The sequence below is a fragment of the Nyctibius grandis genome, chromosome 7 (assembly GCF_013368605.1).
Source record: "Nyctibius grandis isolate bNycGra1 chromosome 7, bNycGra1.pri, whole genome shotgun sequence".
Classification (NCBI taxonomy): Eukaryota; Metazoa; Chordata; class Aves; order Nyctibiiformes; family Nyctibiidae; genus Nyctibius; species Nyctibius grandis.
The window spans coordinates 49,919,851-49,942,786 of NC_090664.1; the positions used below are offsets into that span (position 1 = coordinate 49,919,851).

The window sequence follows — 22,936 nt, forward strand, 5'->3', positions numbered from 1 at the left end:
AGACTGCACAGAAAATTACATGTGTGCTGTTGTGTGAAGGAGACAAGCATTTTTGAGGAGATAATTGCTATACCTTTTTTTGACCTTAAAATATGCTTTCTCTTGATGTAATTTCAACTGAAATTTGTATTCGTTTGAAGTTGACAAAGATAAAGATGTTTAGGAGTAATTTCCTTGTAAGAAAATACAAATAGTGCAATTTACCGCTGTGAGAAACTGGAATAGCTAGGTATTGCATAATCACGAGTGTAGAGTTTTAAAAAGGCTTTATGAAGTATTTTACCTTAATACTGATCTTTGAACTTGAAGTCCTGACATAAAGTTTAACATGAGCGACAGCAACATCCTGACCAATTATCCAAATTATCCAGACATCTCAAAATGTTCAGAACACAACACACAGAGTCTGTGGATTAAGAGGTTAACTCCTGGAACATCAAAAGAAGTGCATGATAATAAAAACAAATAGTACAAAAATTTGAGGTAACTTCCTTGCTTAATTAATTAGGTAGACCAGGTGGAAGCGAAGAGGCCAGAGCTGGTGCTCAGAATGTCTATAAAGCTGAGCAACATGACAGCACAATGGAGGAGGAACAAAGATTTTTTTAATATACTTCTATCCTGTGTCACAGTTTGAAATTGTCCTGGTTTATGTCCCTTTTGGCAAACTTACATAAAAGTGACCCTGTACTGTATTTTATGACCAGATGACTTTTTTTCCCAGTGGCTAATTTGTATCAGACCCCCATCTTAAAGAGACACAGAAATGAGTAGGAAGTCCAAGTCGGTTTGTCTCAATGAGCTTTCATTGCATGCTTTCATTATTTTTGCTCGTTTTTGCCACTGATCATCCATAAATTGTTGGAAATGAGTGATTAAGGAAGTGCTGCTTAGTGTTAGTGGCACATGCACATTCTTGGTATGTTTTTTGTGGGTGAGAGGAAATCGCGTACTGCACAAACAAAAAGGAAAACTCCTGCTGGGATCCTTTCAAGGGAATTTAACTTGCATAATGTTTTGATCTTGGTGTTTATTACAGAAAATAAGAGTAATATTTCACCAGCTATTGTTATGTGTCAGCGAGTCTCTCCATCTGGTTGCTTTTCCTTGATATCTCTTCCCAAATTCCCATTGAGTTTATTTTAATAAAAACACCACTTAAAAATGTAGCAGTTTATTCATACACTTAAGGCAGGTGAGACGGGCCAGTGTTCTGAACAGTTTATTGCGAAGTGCTTGCTACTGTATAAAGATTTGGCTGTCATGACTGCAAAGTCCTGCCTGTATTAGCAGTTGCAGCTTAGCCCGTGCAAGTAAAATATGGTGTATTTCACTATTCCAAATAGTGAAATACAGTGGTTTCTGCTGTTAAAGGCAGGTTTCTTCCCTTTCCCTCTTTCAGTGGAGCATGGCTTTTAAAAATGTGATTTGTAAATAAAATTACTTATTTGGGGAGGGAGTGAAATGTTGAAGCTTTGCAAAAATATGGTTACTAGCATTTTTTTGAAACTGCTTTTTTTTTGCACAGTGTGTACATCTTCCATCTTGTCAACATTTGAGTTGGTTTGATACACTCTGTTTATCAATAGCAATGACTTTTCCTAGTCAACGTTACTATATAATAAGACTGAACTAAGCTTAAGTTTCTAATGTGTTGTGTTGCAGTGCATTGTGTTTGCAAGCTCTAGGTAACTAAACATAGTAATAAGCATAAGTGAAAAGTAAACCTGCCACTTTTTCCTTTCTTGGTGGGTATGGAAATTCTAATTTCTGTATTTTTCCATGTAGAAAAGCTGTACTCCCCAGTTTTGCTGTGTGTACCCATAGAACTCTGGTTTGACTGTAGGTGTAGAGCACTGTAAAATAAGTTTTTTAGTATGTGATGAAGCCACTGTAGGAAGTGTGTTCAAGGTTAGTTTTGAAGTATTTACTTTTAGAAACTTTTTTGCTAATCTCAAGAAGTATTCCATGGGAAGCAATTGTTCGTATAATACAAAATATTGGGGAAGTTGGCTTGGAAATCCTTTCCAATATGAGATTAATTAAAATCGGTCAGTTTTCTGAATTTGTCGTGATTTTTCTGGAAAAGTGATTTGGAGAGTGCAAGAGTCTTGAACCTTGTTTTGAAACAGCATTTGACTTCATGTTTGATGCTTGCATGTACCTCTGACTGCAATACCCACGGGCCACTGTGTGTAATGGCTCACCAAATAGTCTTGAGGTACCCTGGTAACAGTGTATGTTTATTTGGCATTTAAGTTCATATTTATTTGTCTATAAAATCATTCAGCACGAACTGAGACGGTAGTGCTCTGATCTCCATGAAATGTTTACTAGTATGTAACTGAATTATTGTACATTATATTACAACCCATTTACTCATTCCATTAGTAATACCAGAGACAAAAGTTGTTTAATCAGTCACATCAAAGGCAGCTGTTTGGTTTTGTATTTTTGACATAAGCTAACATCTCAAGTTCAGATATGAAGTCCAGTTCTTTAAACTGGAGTCAGTTAAAATGACACCACTTAAAATTTATTAGACTTTTTTTTGTTGTTGTTTAGAAGCAGATCGTGATTATTCTGGGATTCTGTTTTGGCAAGTAGCTTGATCAGGGTTTTTCCTCCTCCCTGTTAAAATAAAAGCATACTTAACTGACAGTTATACAAACCCGTAACATAATACATAAGATGTAAGGTGGATGGTTAAGGACTATATTTAACAGTAAATCTTGCATTGAGAATGGTGCATATCTTGACTCTTCGTATGTTTCCTGCTTCTGTTGAAGTCTTAGAAATAGCCTGTATACAGCTAAATGTAGAGTGTGTTTATAATTTGCAATGTAGATGACAGGCACAACTAACATTAAGTTAGAGAAGAGCTTATAAAATGGTATGCAATGGAAGATGAGAAAGTTTAGCATACTTGTTAGCATGTCACATTGATGAGTGTCTGCACTAAACTGAAAACATGTTAAAATTACAGTTTTATACTACGAGGTCCTTTATTTGCAGTCCTGCAGAGGAAAAGAAGATTTCTTACTTCAGGGGTGTATTTCAGTGAATTTGTCTGAAAAGCTATGTGAGTTTATTGCCTGCTTCTGAGGACCTGTGATTGGAATATGTAACTATACTAGAGATAAGTATGAGATGAAAATAGCTTTATCAAAGTATTGCAGGGATGTCTGGTTTTCTGTCCTTTCACAATGACTGTAACTAAGGCAAAGTTAAAGACAGTAAGAACACAAAAACTACTATAGGTAGGTCAAGAAGAGGTTGGGAATGTTGGTTATATTAATTTTTGTATTACAAAGCCTGGACTTCAGCATGTATAATTAGTGTCTGTATTTAGACATCTAGGAATAAAGGCTGTGCAAGACAGCAACTTTTATGTAAACAACATGCATGTGTTCTTCAGCTTAGGGCCTTGTCATCTTTCAATAAGAACTAAGATAAAAAGCAATTCAAGAATCGGTGGTTAGGACAGAGAAACTTGTGGTTATTGAGGAAGAATGGTTTAATGTTAATTTGCTTTTGTAGCTTTATAAAACATTTCATAAGGTTTTATAAGATGTTTTGATTAACTCAGTTGGGGACATTATATGCAAAATCTGCCCTTTTTATTTTACCATAAGGAGATCTATGGTTTGTTGAATACATGTAACAGTTCTGTATCTGGGACAGCTGAGGGGGAAATAAGTGGATGTTGGTTGTTGCACACATTGGATCAAGATGTGATGAGATGTGATCTGTGCTCCGTTTCATTGAAGCAGTTAAATGCCAGTTGGTTGCTTCCATAAATTAGAATGTACTTCTTTTAAAGAGGCCTCAGTATAAGTTACAAAAAATAGAGTGACAGGAGACAACCTTATGGTATAGTTGACTTGGCATAGCTTTTCTGCACTACCTGCCTCACTGTGACTTCATTAGCTAAGCAGTGATTCTGCCTTTCTGCAGGAGTTTATGGGGTTGAGATTATAATTACTTTTTTTGACCAACTCTTTAATGTAGATAGTAAAGCAAAACGTATCAGGTCAGTCTGTGTTCTTCCAACATTTTCATGTATTTGAACTATGGAAATTAGTAGAGTAACAAGGTGAAACAAGAATTATTAGTAATATTGGGGTAAAAACACTGTGCAAAGAAAATCCCCAACACAGTGTTATTTCAAAACATGGTTTTCTGACCATTACCTTTCTCGCATACTGTGAGAAACTGTATTAGATGACTCTTGCGTATGAGTAGGTAGAGTCATCCATAAAACTAATTCGTTTTAGAAGGTAACACTGGAGCATTAGTTATTCCACCTCATCTGAGCCAGGAACAAAATGCATCGCTGAACTTTTGTGCTTTCCCCACTCCTACGTTGTTCTGAACTCGCACATCTCTGCTGTATTTAGCATGCTTATGTTTTGTGGAATTTCCGTAGTTCTTTGCTAAAAGCTTTAACATGTAGCTGGAAGCCTGCGAATGGAATAAGATGTGAATATTTTTCTCTGCTGCTGTCAGTGAATAAATTGAGTGGTTTTTTTTATTACAGTTTTTATTTGTTTTTAGGATAACTTATGGAGTTCTGCATGAGTAAAAATAGACACGCTAAATACTTCTGCTACTTGTAAAGTGCACAGATGTTACAGCTACAAATACTAAGCTTGAATCTCTTCATTTTATCATTCATGTAAACTGAAGCACTGGGTTCCAAAATACTTTTTTTTCCCTAAGATACTTTTTTTTTTTTTCTTTTTTAAGGCAGAAATGAGTACTTTTCAAATTTTGTTTAGATGGAGCATTCTTAATGCCCTCTATAGACCCTTCTATTTGTGGTAGATGATAGCTATATATCTGAAAACCCTGAGATGTATTTCTTCCTTTTTTTTTTCATTGTCAGTTTATAATAAAATTTGTGTAACTGTTTCATTTAAACTAGAAAATTTTGCCATTCTTTGGGAAGGAAGGAAGTATTCACACATGCAGGATCCCTGAAATGGCTGTGATTCAGGGGATCTAGAAGCCCCATCTCTTAGTCAATGGAAGAAGGCAGATGGCTCTAAGAATTTGGCATGTCTGAGTTAGAGGCTTCAAGAAGGCAATGTGAGCACCTTTCCATCTCAGTATCTTGGTTTCTTTTATTAAATGTTAAGAAACATTAAACTGATCTGCTGCTGTTTTTGTTTGAGCATGGTGATTTGTTTTATAAAAATGGCTGGTTTATGCATGAGGAATATTTTACTAAGATTTGAATGTTTGAATATTTTCACATTAGTCTGTGTTTTCATTTGAGTTTTCATTGACTCAAATACTGACCTTTCAGGATAAGCAAAAACATTGTATCTATTTTAAGTCTCTTTATGCAGTTTTGTTACTTTACATAAAAATAAAAAAAGACTTTACAGATTTAATAGAAATGTCATTTTAATTCACAGAGAGAAAAATTGCCATATGATTTTATATTGATAGTGGCAAGTTTTAATATATTTTAATCATAGAAAGGCATGAAACAGTTATCTGATAGTTTTCCTTTATTAAATGATGCTTTACTAGGTAAAGACTGCTTCTGATTCCCTCTCTAAAAACAATGTTTTGTCATTAGTACTGGTAACCGGCAATGTGATATATAGACGTTTAGTCTATATTACTTACTTAGTCTTACTAGAAATATTCCACACAAAGGATTACTCTATATTAAGAATTACTTGTTCTAAATTGACAATGCAAAGAAGGAGCTAATGCATCTGTAGTGAGGATTTGTAAGGCAGCCAACAACTTTGTTTACAAAGGAGGGCAGGAAGGAGGACCAATGAGTCTCCCCTCCCTGGGCATTTTTTTTTTTCCTCCTTATTTTTAGGTTTTTCTTTATTTTTTATTTGTTTTGGTGTAGCTTTTTGAAGGATTTCCCATCTTATTAAAAGGAACTTCCAGCAGTCTGGTGCTTTGCCCAGTTCCTAGAAATGTGCTTTCTTCTTGATTGTATTCTCCCTTGAAAGGGGTTAGTAATAGACATTGACACCAAGAAAACTTCAGGTTTCTCTTTGTTTTAGAACTTCAGCAGTGATCTGTGTGCTTCTGCATGTCATTTGCTTTTGGGAGCTGTCTTTGTGGTTTCTTTCTGCCAGAAACACAATCACAAATTCCATGTCTTTCCTTGTACTTTTGCATTACTTACCTTAATCCTCTGCCAAGCTACAAAGAAGTGGGAAAATATCTATTTATCTTCCTATCATTCCAGTCTAGCAGGAAAGATTCTTTCTGATCCAAAAGTAAATGATTAGAGGGAGACTCGTAGTGTCAGAAATCCCACAGCTCCCATGTTGTTGTTGCAGGTGGCTTGGGAAAGTCTGGGAAACTTGGTAGGTGGAGGGACTGGAGCATCTAGGAGCTCATTAGTGAGGGCTGGGCTAACGAATGGAACAACAGAAGAAACTGGTGGGAGAAAGGCATAGCGTTGGGACAGTCATCATTTTACTATGTATATCCTTTCATTTCTTCCTCCCCTTCTTCCCAAAAGGTTTGGGTTGTGTGCTTTTACTATAGTGTCAATAGAACTGCATCTGTCCTTTTTAATAAGAACTTAGACATAATCCTATGTTTTGTGTTTTGTTTTTTTTTTTGCAAGTTTCTTTCTACAAAGGAGGGAAGGGCAGGCTGCAGCAGGGTAGTAGCACATATCTGACAGATGTAGGCTGTAATTATTTTCTCCAGCTAGTAGATGTTTGCATTTTCTCTGATATTCTGTCTAGCTTTTCCTCAATTTACGTAACTGGTATGTCTTCTGTTACAAAATGTGGAAGGAATGCTTTTCTAATATACTATTTCTATGTTAAATATGCAGGAATTATACCTAGATGTGGAAGAGCCAGGTGTGTGCCCTTTCCTTAAGTAATATGAATCCATGTATTTGAAACAATGCCTTAACTGCTAGGCAATAAATGAATCTCACACTATCATTCTAACTGGAGTCTGTCTTGTATTGGATAATTAAATAGATCCTAGGAAAAAAAGTGAGGAAGAACTGGTTTTTATCCCAGTTGCGAGGATGCAAATCTGCAAGAAGTCCATATTCGTTCTTAGGTTATTTCAGTGAATTATTTGAGTGCAGTGATGTCACCAGGAAAGTTTGATGCATATGGACCCCAAAATATATACTATAACACCATGGTTTGGTTACTCTTCTGGTACACTGGAGAAGAGGGCCTAAGTTTTCTTTGGCAGAGGAGACACTGCAGTGGGTGTGCTGCATCCTGGATAGATGTCCTCCTCACCAGCCTACTAAATAAAGACATCTTTGTTTTGACCTCTAGTTGGGTGATTTTGGTCCTTTGTTTCCAACTTGGCAGGCATAGCTGTAATGCTTATTGGTACATGTCTTTAGCCAACACCCAAAGAATTCATCATGGCTTTTTCCGTCAAGTTCCTTTGACTTTCATTTTGTTTTTCTCTCCCCAGTTCTGAGTTTCTCTTTTGAAATTTCTGGATTTTGTTACTTATACTGTGTAACTGTTAAATTCTATACAGTTAGATGATTTCAGCTGCCTCCTCTTGCTCCATTGACAGAATGGTAACCACCATTAAATCATTTGGGAAAAGATACTAACACAAAAATCAGCTGAAAGTTGCCGGGAACGTTTTGTGACTATGAATTTTTAGGATTTGTATTGTGTGGAAAATAAATCTAAACTTTAAAATACGCTGGCTGTGTTGTGATGAGAAGTGTTCAGTTTAGTCTTAAAATCCGCACAGGCTGGAAGGGTTCTGTGAGGGAAGAGGTGGCGTGGGAGAAGACGTAGCACTGGTTACAGTCTGAAGTCTTTGGTTCTTGCACGGGCAAGGAAACTTTTTCTTCTTGAATGCTTGAATCTGATGCCTGAATGTATTATTTCTTGATTAAGATTTTTTAGCTTGCTCTGAGAGGGTTCCGAGTCATTGGCTTCTACATTTTCAAAATGAACTGAGTTTTCCTAAAACTACAGCTTCTGTTTTTGACTCAGTAATTTGTGGTAGTCTCATAAGGTAGTGACCTCTTGACTAATTATCAGTGTGCTAAATGTAGTATGTGTTTCCATTTTACCTGATGGAAAATGGATCTCCTTTACTTATTAAAAAAAAAAATGTTTCTGCATGGTCTTGCATAGGTCAGAACAAAGATGGCTCAAAGTACGGTTTCTAACCATAGAAATGGTTAGAATGCTTGAAGCGGGTGTCTCATCAATGCTCACAAACCAAGAAAGAGGGGGTAACGCATGCTAAAAATGTGATTGATGTTACTCTTGTAACATCCCCAGCCTCATACCTGCTGTAATTCTCATTCTTTTTTAGTGCCTCCATTTATTTTCTGCAGATGTTAGCACACATGTTTGTTGCAGTCAGCCTCTCACTGAACAAATCTTAAGGTTACTAAGACTCCTTTTTGTCACAGGAAAACAATGGGCTTCATGTGTACTTTAAATGTGCTGTGATTGCAGAAATGTTTCCCAGGCTTTCCCGATGGGTCAGGGCATGGTGTAAAAAGTAGTGTTTACCTACCTTGCAAGAGGTCAAGATGTCCAAGCAGAACCGTGTTCAAATATTCAGCACCATAGAAACTTTGTAAGGACTCTCTGGTTTTGTGTGTAACATCTTGTAATTCTTAGTTCATTGATAATACTTTCCTTGATTATTTTTTCCTGTGCAATTTGCAACTAAATCAAAATGTAGAATTAACTAAAGCCATAGCATGTTGTACATTGGCGATGTAGTTCCAAAAATGTCGTTCTTATAGGAGCTAATAATTTGTTTGTCAATATCACTATAGCCAAGTAATGTTCCAGCAAAGAAATGCTTTTTCTCGATGTAGGGGTGGGGCTGTAGCTCTTTGGTTTTACCAGGAGTTTTGCCGCTTACCGAAAAAGAAAATAACACGTTGCAAGTTTTTTCTGCTGTTTCATCAGCATTAAAACACAAGAACTCTTGGTAAGTAGTATCTGTATGCGTATGTCGAAATCCTTGGTGCATTAGAAAGCATTAAAAATTATGCTTAAGTTGCTCCAAAATATTATTTGTGTTCCTAATCACAACTGGCAGAGCAAAAATTGGCAAAAAATGGCTTGATTGCTTTCATTTATGTAACCATTCCTTCCCAAAAAGAAACAACTTTTGAGTTTCTGGCACAGGGTTGTGTCACTGCTTGGAAGATAACCATGTCTTCCACGGTGTTTCCTGGGTATATGGTGCATGTTTTACCTTAGCTTTGCAAGAATGGCAGTTGTCAGAGCATCCTTTTAAGCCTTTCCAGATTTTGTGTGTGACTCTTAATGGAGAGCGGAGCAGTGAGGAGGTTCTTGCTCATGCACTGTCCTTGTGAGTCATTGTAGTCAGGAGAGATCCCTGTGCTAATTGCTAGTTATGCAAAACTCCTGAAACCTTGTGGACAACCAGCATGCCCAGCAAGGTCTTCACTTGTCACCTGTGCTGTCTTAATGGCAAAGCATTTTGTATTGTTACATTTACATCATTCAAAGTAGTTACAGAATTTCAGTTGGGAAAAAAAACACCAACACTTCTTACTGTCTCCATTATCAAGAAATCTCCCTTTTCCATATTGAAAAGCCATAAGAAACTATCACCAAGCATATGTTCTCTTGTAAAGTAAAAACCAGCCTTTAGGTGTTATGTGTGAACACACATAGCGGGAAAAGTCTTGATGTGTTGCGATTGCATAATAGTCATCGTGCTTAACACAAATGTACTGGGGAGGAGGAGCGGTTTCCTTAGTAATTAAACTTCTTGACTTTCTTGTATGACATCCGTCATCCCTTCAGGACTGTTGTTGCCATTTGTACTTCCTTGGGCTTTTCAGCTAAAGAATTACCTTTTTTTGGCCATGTGCTGGTTTTTAGTATGTTTTGGATATTTATCATCCAGGATGACTTATCTATGTTAATCATAATAGGAAAGAAACATGGTAAGATTTTGGTGATGCTTTCCAGAGTAGGAACTAAAAATTTGTCAGAACGCTTCTAGAATAATTAAAACCTTTCTTGCTAAAATCAGGCTCATCTGGAAACATGAACCCTTAGACCCGCTGCTCCAGGCAGTGTGAGTAGCTCAGGATTAAACAATATAAAAACCTCTGAATGTCTCAGCAGTTGAATTTTAAAGAAGTCTGAGGGTCAGATATCTCTAAGGCTGTACAAATCACAAGATCCTTAGAATGTGTTTGTAGGACAGCTTTTATTTGTAGGCATGCCTTGAGATATTCAAATGCTCTTTTTGTTCATCTTTTATTTTTGTTTTTTTTTTTTTTTTTTTTCCACCCCCCTCATTAGTATACACAGAAGATGACAGGTACTACTAGGCTTCTGGCAAGTTCCAGGTTGCTGGGATTGATGTATTAAACATCTTTCCTTTAACAAAACATTTCACTTGGCTGAGCACTCGTGTTAGAGAACTAAGTGGATTTTGAAAATGTGCTGTGAGTAAAAGCGTAGGTGAGCTGTTGAGTCTGGACTGTGAAACTTTGACGTTTAAAAAAGAAAAGGGGGTGTTAGAGGGTATAATCTGCCAATTTTTCCTGATTTTTCTTGATAAACAGTTCAATTGTAATTTCTATAAGATTACAGTAATTAGCTCCCAAAAGTTTTTGTTGACCATATTTTTTTTTTTCATCCTCTATGAGAGATTTTTTATGTGTGAAGTTGGCTTGTATGATGCCAAGCTTCTGCTTCCCTGACAGTAGGGAACCCCACAGGTAATTCACTTTTGGAAGTCTGTTTTGCCTTACGGATAATCTGAAACTCACTTGAGGGAATTGCAAGCTGTTGGATGTGGTTGGGTTAACTTTCTGAAAAACCTGATGCAAGCTGGTTGGTTGTATGGTGCTTACTGTCCCTGTTCTTACCTGTCAGAACCATTAGGAAGAGAAGACTAGATGAAGACTTGGAAAACTTAATTTTCCTTCTCGAATACGATGTGGAAAGCTAAAAATACAAAGTATTTTCCCATTCCTCTTTCTTAGTTTAGTTTCCATAGGAATGTTAAGCAGCGATCATGGGAGCTTATGAGGCAATTTCTCCTGATCAAACAATTGAACTGGAAAACTGGTGTAAAAGGTGGCTATTCACCACTTCTTCCCTTACCTGCCCCTGGATGTGTATGTACATACGCACGTGCACACACACTTAACTAGCTGGATAGGCCACCGCCTTTGCTTGTGTGGTAAAGTTTCCCTTTGGTTCCAGTTGCACACTGATGATGAGGAATCAAAGAACTCTTCCAATTGATTCAAATGCAGTCACTTTTTTGACACTAAGATTTAGCGCTGTATGATTATTTTTCCTTGCTTAGTTAGAGTGCTAATTTGAAGTAGTCCTATGTACCTACACTACATGTTTTTTCATTTTGTACTCATTTGTTAATTCTGGACTAGACAGATACAGTGGTGCAGACTGAACATGAACAATAAATGTACTCTTACAGGCTGATTTGAAATCTTCAGTTTTAGGTGGGATTGTTGCTGTTTTTGCAGATGGCAGGCTCTAATACTCCTTTTCACACAAAAAAATGAAGAGTAAATGGATTAAAAAAATGCAACTAGTATTAGGTGAAATAGAAGTGACAATATCTTCTGTGCCATGAAGATATGCCATGACATTTGGTTCATCTAAGAAATCTGAGTAATATAATGGGGTTGTGGGAGAGAAGTGAAAAGACTCAAAGAAGAAATGTTAAGCCAAACCTAAAATGTCAGTGAAGAGGTTTTTGCTCAGAAAGAAAAATACTCATCATTGAATTTCAAGGTTTATTTGCATAGTTTTGCTTTCATTGAAATAAAATGAAGTGTTGCTTGTATTTACCCGTTTTTTCTCTCAAAGTCAAGAGTATAGATTTTTGCCCAGGTCTTAAATTAGTGGTGTTACTAATGATAATGCTCAAGCTTTAAATTTTTCACCTGAACAAACAACACTACCTTCAGCAAAAAGAAGTAGTAGTAAGGGTGTGTAAGGCTCACTTCTCACTTTTTTTTACTGTGAGGGTGCCTGAGCACTGGCACAGGTTGCCCAGAGTGGTTGTGGAGTCTCCACCCTTGGAGGTACTAAAACGCTGCCAGGGCACAGTCCTGGGCAACCAGCTCTGGGTGGCCCTGCTGGAGCAGGGGGTTGGACCAGATGACCTCTGGAGTTCCCTGCCAACCTCAGCCCTTCTGTGATTCTCCAGAAGTTTTCTGTGTGCCTGTGGGGGGAAATTCTGTACCTTTCGTTCCTTACAAATAGCAGCTATTTGACAGGCACGCTAATATATGTAAGTATGAACTAATGTGCCTGGAACATTAATGTTTTAATAGGGCACAGTCTTATGGGTGCCTAATTGAGATTAAGTATTTACCTATATGCTTTAAGCATCTTAAATTTTAATTTTTTCTTTATCCTGGACAGTTACTGTATATTCAATAGTACCTATGACAGAATGTTTCTATCTAGTGACTTCACTGAAGTTCTTCAAAATATTACTGTTTTTTAAATGATCATCTGTGTAATACAAAAATTGTTCTGCCCTTGGAATGAACGGTCAGTCTTGTTTTTCAAGGCATAGATGAGACTACAGTATTGTTGATGTATCACATAGGTACAGAGATGGGTGTAACTAGTGAGAACAGAAGATTGATCTAACTTTCTGAGGATCAAAGATTATTCAAACTAGCATGGAAACAAAAAATGGGGAATGCTCATGAGGCAGCTAACTGGCTTTTTCTAGAGTTTGTGCCAATGGTACTTTTGGCCAAAGGCAATGGTTACTTCAGAATACTTGCTGTGGCCATCTCTTTTTTTGAAAGAGCATTTGTATTGTCCTAATTTTACGTGTCTTTGGAGAACACTTGCAGCAAATAGGAATAAATGTTATTTACAGTTGACTATCACAGTGTAGTTCTTGTTCCTCTGTTTTGACAATTGTGCTCTTCCATCCAAGGGAGGGAGGATTTGGTGTTCAGGGCGCCATATAAAGTGAAATATTTTCAAGGTTTGTCCAGAAGAATTTGTTGCTGTGAAACTTGAAGTCAGAGAGGCTGAGATTTGTGCCTGTGTCTCACAGTAGGGAAGTAAGGAATCCGCTTTTGTAGCTAAGGCTTTTAGAAACCCAGAAGGTAGCTTTATATTTTTCTCTACCTAGGAGGGGAAAGGAGTCTTCAAAGTTTTTGGAAAGCTTGAAGCAGATCTCTGTGTGTGCATCCTTGAATGTTTTGGGTTTTCTTCTAATCCTGTGACTTCCCTCTGTTGTAAAGCGAAGGCTCTATTATCAGTGCTCAGTACTTAGACTGTAATCTCTTTCTTGGTAACTTACTGCTCAAGTTCAAAACTTTAATATTAAACATACAGCTATGTAATCTTCAAGTACATGTATTTGGCTTGTATGTTCATCTTCAAAATAACTCATGGAAGACTGAAAGCTAGTTTCTGAGTGCTACAGAAATGGCATTTTAATAGATTTAACAACCTCAAAGCCACTTTTATTATACACAAAATACATTCTAGGAGTAAATCCCTATCCTATCCATACTACCTTTATTTCGAAATTTAGTGTTTGAGATCTTAATCTGCCCACTTAAGCCTTAAGGGGAATTTTGTGAATGTCTCTTTTTTTTTCTTTTTTTTTTTTTTGGTCTGTTTTTCCTTCTTGCTACCTTAGCTGTTCTGCAGAGGACTGATGGTGGAGAGGAATTGGTGTGCTAGAAGAGATGAATGCTCATGGTTGGAATGCCGGAGATCCTCATTTGTGGCTGGATGCAGTGGTTATGTAGGGAGCATAATTTTCAGGGTAAAGATTACCCTCTTGTGTTAAGCAGTGAGGGAAAAGGTGATAAAAGTAGACAAAGTAAAACAAACATTCTGCTGTCAACTATAAAGTAGACTTTTCAGTGGAATATGCCCAAGTTGGGGAGAACCTGTGTGAGAAACAAGAGATTGGGTTTGCTTGTGGAGATGTATACTGGCAAATGAAGAAAAAGAAAAGTAAAATTGTTATGTGAACAGCAATCTGATGGTCCCTTCATGGCAAGGATGCCTGAAGAAAGTGTCCCAATAGCTCTGTTGCTTGACGTTAGTAAAATTAGTGTTAAAAACACCAGTAAAAAAATTTAAATATGATTTTGTGTATTATCTCGTAAACTTACATTTGCAAATCTAACACTCAACTATCAGAGCGTTATTATATTTTTAGACTCGAGCAAATACTACGATATAAAACCTTGTAGACCTGTGATTTGTGTGTCTTGAGATGTACGTGTTTCAGCGCGGAGCACGCAAAGATGGGAGGTGATGGATGTGACAGCAGCAGTGTGAAGGCAGACTAGGAGCGAGCAGTACTGCAGCCGTGCACTTGAGGGCTCTGAAGACTGTGAGGAATGGTGCAGAAGCAATTCCAGTTGAAGAACGTATTTTAACTAAATTGGTGCGTTGTACCTGCGCAGGGTTTAATGCTCGCTGGGCCATTTGGCTATTTGCCATAATTGGCTTTCCATTCCCGTGATTGGAATCGTAGATGAAAATTTGCTAATCCACTTTCTTTGCTGAAAGTATTAGAAAAGTAATCCATCTTTTTAAAAATGCTGGAGCAAAATCATAGGGTATAAAGACTACTTTATGGAATAATGAGAACTGTAAGGCATACGCAATTTAAAACATCTTTCTGTGGTTTTAAGGGGAAAAATGCAATCTGGGCGCTATAAAGCCATAAGTACTTCCTTTTTTTATGCACTGCCTTTTAAATGTGCATTACATGTTATGCTTTTCTCTACATGATAAAATGTTAGTATATATTTAGGAAGAAGGAACTGCGATTTATTTGTATATTTCTTATGTTTGAAAATATCAGATTCAAAGTTCTTGGCTGTGTTCTTTCCTCCCTCTCCCCTCTTCTGCCCACAGGGCATCAGAGCACGCATTTTGGAAACCCTTGTGATGCTTATTCTTCTTGCACTGCTTATCCTTGGAATCGTATGGGTGGCTTCAGCACTCATAGACAATGATGCTGCCAGTATGGAGTCTTTGTATGGTATGGAATTTAAAAAAACACTACACTAGTTTCATTTTAGTTATGGAAATGGATGTTTTCAATTAAATATATTTCTAGTAAATGCTATGTGAGTATTGCACAGGTTGTGAAGAAGCTATATTAATTTAGTCAGTACCATTTTTTTTCTGCTAAATCCGTTTTTAGCATGCTGAGAAGTTCCGTGCCTATGTGGGCATGAGGTATGTTAAAAACAAGTGACTGAAGTGATAAAAGCTGAAGATATTTTTCAGGCTAAAGTACTTGGGGATTTAGTTGCCTCCACGATTAACGGACTAATTCTTAGTTCATACTTGAAAATACAGTTGTTCAATCCTGAATGATTAAGAAAAGAAGTTAATTCAGTTGTGACATAAGTAGCCTATTTGTAATAAGCTAAAGCTATGCTCTGTACTTTCTTTACAGACCTCTGGGAATTCTACCTCCCGTATTTATATTCCTGTATATCACTGATGGGATGCTTGTTACTTTTGTGTAAGTATTTTCCTGAGTATTCCAAACGATGAATTATTTTGTTTTTTTTAAAGATTAAAGGAAAGTGTTTTTTATTGTGAAAGTTAAGAGTGTAAAAAATAGGGTTCTTTTTCATTCTTAAGTTTAAATTTAGATGTAATTTTGTTTAGGTTTGGGTTCCGAAGTTTGTGAACAAATGTTACCTTACACTTTGAGGTTTTGAGGAACTTCACACCTCACCCAAAATAATTTCAATTTTTAACTTTTTAAAGCAGGTACTTGAAAAATGTTGAAAAATAGTCTTTGCAGACTCCATTCTGCAGAGAAAAACACAATTTTAAAATGAAATGTCTGCAGGAGGTCAATAGTATGGAGAGAAAGTTATTTTGGAACCCTTAGTTTGTCCTATATTCAGTAAATGATCCTTCCTTTTTTAATTGAAAATCTTCCTGTGTAGACGAAAGTTGGAACCCAGTGCAGTTAGCTCTCATAATCACAAAACTGTTATCTAGCCAGTCTGGAGGTCAGTTACATGATTGCATATAAAACAAATGCAGGAAAAAAACCAACCTTGTACCAGCTGGTCCTGGCCAGAGTTCAGTCATCCATGTTTAGGGGAATAAGGAAGATGATGGAAGGCTCCAAATCCCATTTATAATTTCAGCCTCTGCCCTGCCCTCCTCAAATAATTTCTAGAAAATTGCTGAGAGGGGGACAGAACATCTCCCTTTCTACATTATCATGGTTTCACCTGTTCTCCAGGCTTTATAGGTTTACAGCTAATGCTTACAGGGCTGTCACTGTGGAGAAGGGGTGGGGAATGAGAGTTTGAAACTTCATTACAGCTAAGCAGATCTGTCTCTGAAAGGTGCTTCTCACAGAGACCTCGGTGAGTCTCCTGAGGTTCTGTGTATATGGAGCTCCTTAAATCCACTTTAAGGGAGGGGGAATTAAAAAAAAAAAAGTGATTCTGAATGTCTCATGTAGGCTGTTCAAGAGTGTGATTCACAACAGTTGCTGAATGTTTTAATGGGAGGTTGGCTTACAAACTTCCTACATCTATTTGCAGTTTGTTTCACCAGAGCTGAAAACATAGCTTCTGTTTTGGGGCTGTTGTAAACCAGTTCACCAGAATAATTGGGATTAAATGCCAATTTTTGGAAGAGTTAGTTGTAATTCATACAAGCAAATCACTGAAGTTATTTAAGGCTCTCCAAGCTGTTATATCTGTGTAGCTCAAAGGGCAGCATACAGCAGTGGGAAAATGGTAGATGCTGGGACAGAGCTTCATTAGATCTTCAGCTGGCTTAATTGCTGAAGCAGGGTATGAGGAAGGCTTATTGCAGTGGTGATTTGGAGCATCGCTTCCTTTTTTTTTTTTTTCATTTTCCTGCAGGCTTCCTCTGTAGTAAAGGAAGACTAGCTTAAGTTAGCCTTTTTGAATACTCTGGTATTTTTCCTGTATTACACAGTGGTCATAGTGAAACACTAGTTAATAAAAATAAATGCAATCCTCACTCTAAAGTCTTGGGTGCTTCTCCTTTTTTTGACAACACCGTTTTATTATAATGGAAGCTGTAAATATGTATCCTCATCCACGCTGTTACAAATCCTTCCATCTCCTACATACTTCAGTATTTGAAGGCTGTTCTCCCTAAACTGTTGATTTTTACTAATAATTTTCTGTTATCGTGGTTTGAGCCTTTCTCCCAACAGACACATATGCACCATACCTGGAAACCATCACAGGCTATGATCCAAAAGGGCCAATTGTTATTTCATAGAAAAATAGCTTAAAATCTGGTAGCTGAGAGCCTACTGTCAACTGAAGTTGCAGTATAACTTTCAGAGCAAAGCAGCTTCCTGATCTCTTGACCTTACAGCTACACCTGTGCTAATGGATTACATGTGCCTGATATTTGCAGTTTGCAGAAGGTGGCTGTGTATGTATTGCCTCATGATAATGGTTCCAGGGCTGCATGAACTCCAGAGCTGCACCTGGGAATTGTTTGGGAAAGTGCTAACTGGCCCAGGGCAAATCATGCCAGGGATAGTTCTAGCAATTTACTGGTGTAGGCAATCAAGTCTTAATGCCCAGGAATGTATCCTGGCACTGCTGAATTTACCAGTGTAGACATAGCCTCTGGTGCCACATGCTTTGAATAAATAATTACTTGAGAAGTGTAAGATATCTGATTATATGGTGTTCCTTGTTGACAAAAAATACACAGTTATGCTCTTGGAGGGGAGAGATGCTTGTTTTGTTCAAAATTCAAATAATAGCAATGTGTTTTAAAGTTCCTATTGGAGTTTGAAGCTATCGCAGTTCTCTTCAAAACCATACTCGGTTATATCTGCAATAAGCACATTGAACATCCAAATAAAAATTGGTCTTTGCCTTACAAATCGCTGTTTTCCATAATCTTTCTTCCTCTGCAGTATGCACGCCAGTGGGACTTTCACGGATGTTTACAGTAATGGGTCAGTTGCTGGTGAAGCCAACAGTAAGTGTTACACAAATCTGTCCTCGTGTGCTGTTAGAGGGCAGGATGGCATTAGGGTACTTCCTTTTAGAATGCTTGCACTTCTACGTAATTCTTCCTTCAATTGATCAGAGTTTCTATAGTCAATGTTTATGTACTTGGTATAAAATTTTTCGTATAGCACAAAAACCTGTTTTTTTCCACAGGAAAAGTTTTTTAGTAGTGTAGACTTCCTCTGATTTTCCAATTTATGTAACTGTTACTACTATTAATATTTATTGCTAGTATTGCCTACTATGTCTGTTTTGCAAATGCCTGAAAAGTGTAGGCTTGTTCTGAGTTCAGGAGCAAGGGATACAAGACCAAACTAAGGCTGGATGACGAGAAGGGTACTTGGGGATACACTTAGATGAGTGAAGTGTAGGTAGTTGGCATCTGTAAGAACTTCTTATACGTAGATACTGTACTGTTCTTGTACTGAATGTTGTGAGATAAGGGAGGAGTTTGTACCATGTGCAAGTGCTCTAATGACTTTGCTGTGCTTCCTAGTTCGTATTTACTAAAATTTGGGTGCACTTAGGTCTTGCATTTCTTTTCATTAGTCAGTTCAACCCTGAAAATACAAAGAAAATATATAGTGTTTTGCTATCTGTAAGCTTTAAACTCAAAGCACCTGATAGTAAGGTAGGCAGACTTCATTTATTTGGTTTTAGCTTCCAATAGCAATTTATATTTGCTTGAAATATTGGCTTATGTGAAAACTCACTTTTTAATACACTTTTTAAAAATCTGCAGTTAGTTTTGTTTAGAGCAAATATGAGTGTGAAAGTTGATAGGGTGTTAATTTTTTTCCCTAGAAATGATTTGAATGTTTGCATGATTTGAATATAGGTCAGAGGTACTGTCCCTTCCCTGTTCCCTAAGTCTCTTTAGATTGAAACGGAACATAAGAGCTTTAACCTGAAGTGAAAACTTAGCAGAAAGATTATTTACAGTAAAGAAGTAGATCTGTAACAGAATGGAATAATCTTTTGTAGAGTTCTTATTTGTATCAGTATTGTAGACTATATATTTAAAATATAGGTTAATAGAACAAAACAAACCTGACTAGATTAGTGCAGCCAGGAAAACAAGTGACTCATACTCAGTCAGTTCATGTTTCTGTTTCCAAATACAGATCCTTGAAGACCTAGACGAGCAGATGTATATCATCACTTTAGAGGAAGAAGCCATTCAGAGGAGGCTCAATGGTATGCTTGTTCTGATACTGCTTCAAACCCAGTATTTAGAGTACAGTGGTTCTGGTCACAAGTATTCATCTCACTGTTACGTAGCCTCTTCTCTCAAAATAGAAAATTTCAACATCTGAGTATGTAACAAGCATTATAGACTTACATTTCATTGCTCACTGTGGTGTTTGAGACTGGCTCTTGTGCGCGTGTTTTCTTTGGTTTTGTTTTTAACGTGTTCATTAGCTCTAATATTTCTGAGACTGAGTAAGCAAACTGAGTAGCTGATAAGACCCACCACCCTTATTGAAAAATAGTTTGGATTGGTAAATGACTGTATTTTAGCCTTGTCTGAAGAGCAATGAACTTATATTAGCAAGAGGCTCAACTTCCTGAATTATGAGTTTTGTTTTTTCTTAAGAGGATTTTTTCTGTTTCGGTTCATTATTATTTAGAATCTTAGGTAATAATTCATTAAACATCAGAGCAGTCCTTTATATTCTAGGAGCTATTTGGTAAATTGAATAATTTTAATACTTCTATTAATGAATAATTACAATGAATAATTATACAAATGTTTTAGACTTCTTGTATTTAGTATTACAATTTTGCCCTTCTTGATATGGTGTTTCTGTTTTGAAGTATTTCAAAAGCAGTATGAAGTAGTGGCTTCTATGAGTAAGAGTATTGCGGAATGGCAGGCACCAATTACAGAAAATATATCAATTCCGTGAACCTGGAAAACATGTTGTACAAATTCTCTTCTGAATTGCTTTTAACTGCATGGATAAGCCATCCATCATAATTTTATACAATTGCTTCAGGTTGGAAAACCAAAGAATATTCATGTAATGACACATCCATTGTTGTGTTGTCTTATGACTTATTTTAGCCTTGATTTTCTTAATTTCCTGCCTTACTGTCTTACTCTTCAGTATTCTGTTATATATCTGTCTGTTCTTCTTTCAAGTCTCAGTAGGTCTCCTTTCGAAGTTGCTTGGTCAGGGAAAGTACCTTTGATAAGAGTAGATCATGGTGGTCGTCTTTATTCCAGCGTTTAAAATTTCTGGAGGAGTAGTGACTTGTGCTAAAATCAGCCATGGTGTCAGTTTAAAAGTAACGTTTACCCTTGCTGTTTTGGAAGCTTAGGTTTTTACATTGCCATGCATGTATATATATGCATACACATACAGGCATGCAGAAAGGTGCATGCAGTGAATGTCTTTGAAGCTGTGATGGGGTAATTATAATTGTTCTGTGCATTTGATGTTAGCTAGCAACTGTAAAATATTTGTTACTGGATATTTTACATTGTCATGGTGATTGTGCTTATGTACGAGAAAAGTGATGAAGAAAAATGACCCAACAGTTATTCAAGTATCTATTAGAAGTAGTGCTGAGTGGTTTCCACTCTTCAGGTGGAGAATGTGATTATTTAGGTGATGGTTGTCTGTTGTTTTTCTGCATAGAAGTCTATGCAACAGTTGTTCATATCGCAGTTTAGTAATATCACTCCTGAGGTAGACCCTAGTCTGTTTGTAGGCATCTACTAATTGGATCTGGATTTAGGATGTGTGCAGGTGGCTCCTGTAACCATTGGCCGAAAGACTGGATTCACTTTCAGCGAATTGGTTAGTATTCACCGTAACGTGGAACTGCAGCTCACCCATGTTCCACAGAGTTCTCACAGCCTCCTCTTGAGAGGTGAAAGACGTAGGGCTTAAATGTCCTTTGACAGGAGAGGGAACGGAATTTTTCTGTTTCACATGCTGAGGGAATGGCATTGACACCACCAGCTGAAGGAACGCTTGAAAACCCATAGTTTGGTGTACAGAGAAAATGAATGGGCTTAAGCTGAAAAGTAAATACAAATCTAAACTTGGATGTAGCAGGTGGAGGGCAATATGTTATATGTACAAGAAGATACTCTGCAAGATTTTTGTGAGTAATTATTTAAGCAATTTGAATATGGTTCTTATTTATGTGGCAAGCATGGAAAGCTTCATCTTCTCTGCCAGAAGTTTTAACACATACAAATTATGCCAGAAAATTAGATACCATTTTTGCCAGAACTATGAAGACTCATGCTTATCATATTTATTACATTTTAAAAAAAAGTGTACAAATGGAGGTGTGGTGCTAATTACATCAATAAATGTAGTGCTGTGATGCTAGAGGCCATAATCTGTGACTTAGCACACAGATTGTGTAAGTATTTTTGTTGCTGTATCGGAGCAGATATGTTGGGCTACACACTTCCTGTGCCATGGCTGTTGCAACTCTTCCACAGTTGTGGCAGTGGAAATATATCTGCTTAAGTAACCCTGCTGGAAAGTTTAACAGTAAAGTGTTCTGAAATATGTACTCTATTTATGTGTATAACCAAAGCGTTGAATTTTTCTGAAAATTGAAGAGGACCAGAGCACAGGCTTAAGCAATACTTGTTGATTGTCAATGCTGATTTTTCTTTTTTCTTGGTGGAATAATTGCTGTGACACTCCTAGCACTGCCTTTGCCCTGTCCTAATTAATGTTTCCTCAGACAATGCCTGGACAGAGGAAGGGTGTAGCATGAATCGCTGTTCCCACTGAATAGGCTGGGTAAAGCCTCTGTTTTCAGACGATGAAAAAAGTTTAGCTGTGAGCTAGTGCCCTTCTTGATTGATATAGATGTAACTGTTGTGATGGTGATGCAATTGATAGATTTATTTTCAAATATGAAGAGCTTTAACAGAATACTCTTAACTGTGAAACTGCATATCTTCTTTGCGGAAACTAATTTTCTTCCTTCTCAGATGTCTGCAGTGTATAACTGAAAATTGGAGGAGGAGGGAGGGGAAAATTTGGTGTTATCTACCCTAGTATTTTTATCTATTGAAGAGATACTGGGCTTTAGGAAAATGTTTGTTTCCAGTATATTATATTTCAGTACCCACATCACTCCTACAGTCGAAGAATAAAGCTGGGACTTTTTTATATTAAAAGAAAAAAAAGTTGCCTTCAGCTATTAGTTTTCCTGAATCCAAAGAGACGGGTGGGGTAGGATCAAAAATACTGACTTGATCAAAGTTATTGGCTCTGAAGGTATCCTTACCTATGTAAGAAAGATGAAAGGTGTTGTTTTTATTGCACGCTAGTAACAGTGTAATTTTGAACTAATTGGTGTTGAACTGCCAATCACCTAAGGGGAATGCAAATAGATACTCTTACAATTTCCTTTGAGGTACTGAAATCTTATGTCGGGGCTGGAAGAAAAACAGAATAATACCGTTAAATTGACCTTAAATGAGCTGCTTTGTGGCTTTCCTGGAGAATCCCTTCTAACTTTTCATGGCTAGTCCAAACAAGTCTCGTCTACCAGTTTGATTTATTGGCTAGACAGCGCTGACATTGAACTTTGTGCATGTTTGAAATAAAGCTAATGTTATAGAGCTTTTAAGAATTTAGCTGCATCCTTTTCAAATACACTTTTGACTGATCTGAAACTTTGCCTTCCCCTCTTGTAAAATATCCTTTTGTATAGCAGCCTGTTGTTTGCTACTATTTTTAAGGAGGAACTACAACAGCACTTAAATGTGATTCAGAATTTCTACTGAAGTGTCTGTTAGGGACCTAATGTGATCACGCTGACTTTGCTGGAAAGATTCCTGTGAATATCAGTGTTTTGAGCTCTGGATTTTCATATTGAGGGGGAGGAAACAACATATAGCTTGAATAAAGCTTTTCCTCAGAG

The 22,936-nt window shown here is 37.1% G+C and overlaps 1 protein-coding gene across 4 annotated transcripts in view; it reads left to right on the top strand.

Annotated features, from left to right (window-relative positions):
* LMBR1 (limb development membrane protein 1) overlaps nucleotides 1-22,936 on the top strand; it is a 77,883-nt gene that overhangs the window by 33,403 nt on the left and 21,544 nt on the right. For 3 of the 4 annotated variants that reach the window (XM_068404604.1, XM_068404605.1, XM_068404606.1), the window contains 4 exons: nucleotides 14,895-15,021; nucleotides 15,445-15,513; nucleotides 17,932-17,996; nucleotides 19,153-19,225. In XM_068404604.1, coding sequence (XP_068260705.1) covers nucleotides 14,895-15,021; nucleotides 15,445-15,513; nucleotides 17,932-17,996; nucleotides 19,153-19,225 — 334 coding nt within the window. Of the gene's footprint in view, nucleotides 1-14,304; nucleotides 14,419-14,894; nucleotides 15,022-15,444; nucleotides 15,514-17,931; nucleotides 17,997-19,152; nucleotides 19,226-22,936 lie in introns of those variants that run through there. The other variant, XM_068404607.1, reaches the window with a different exon arrangement.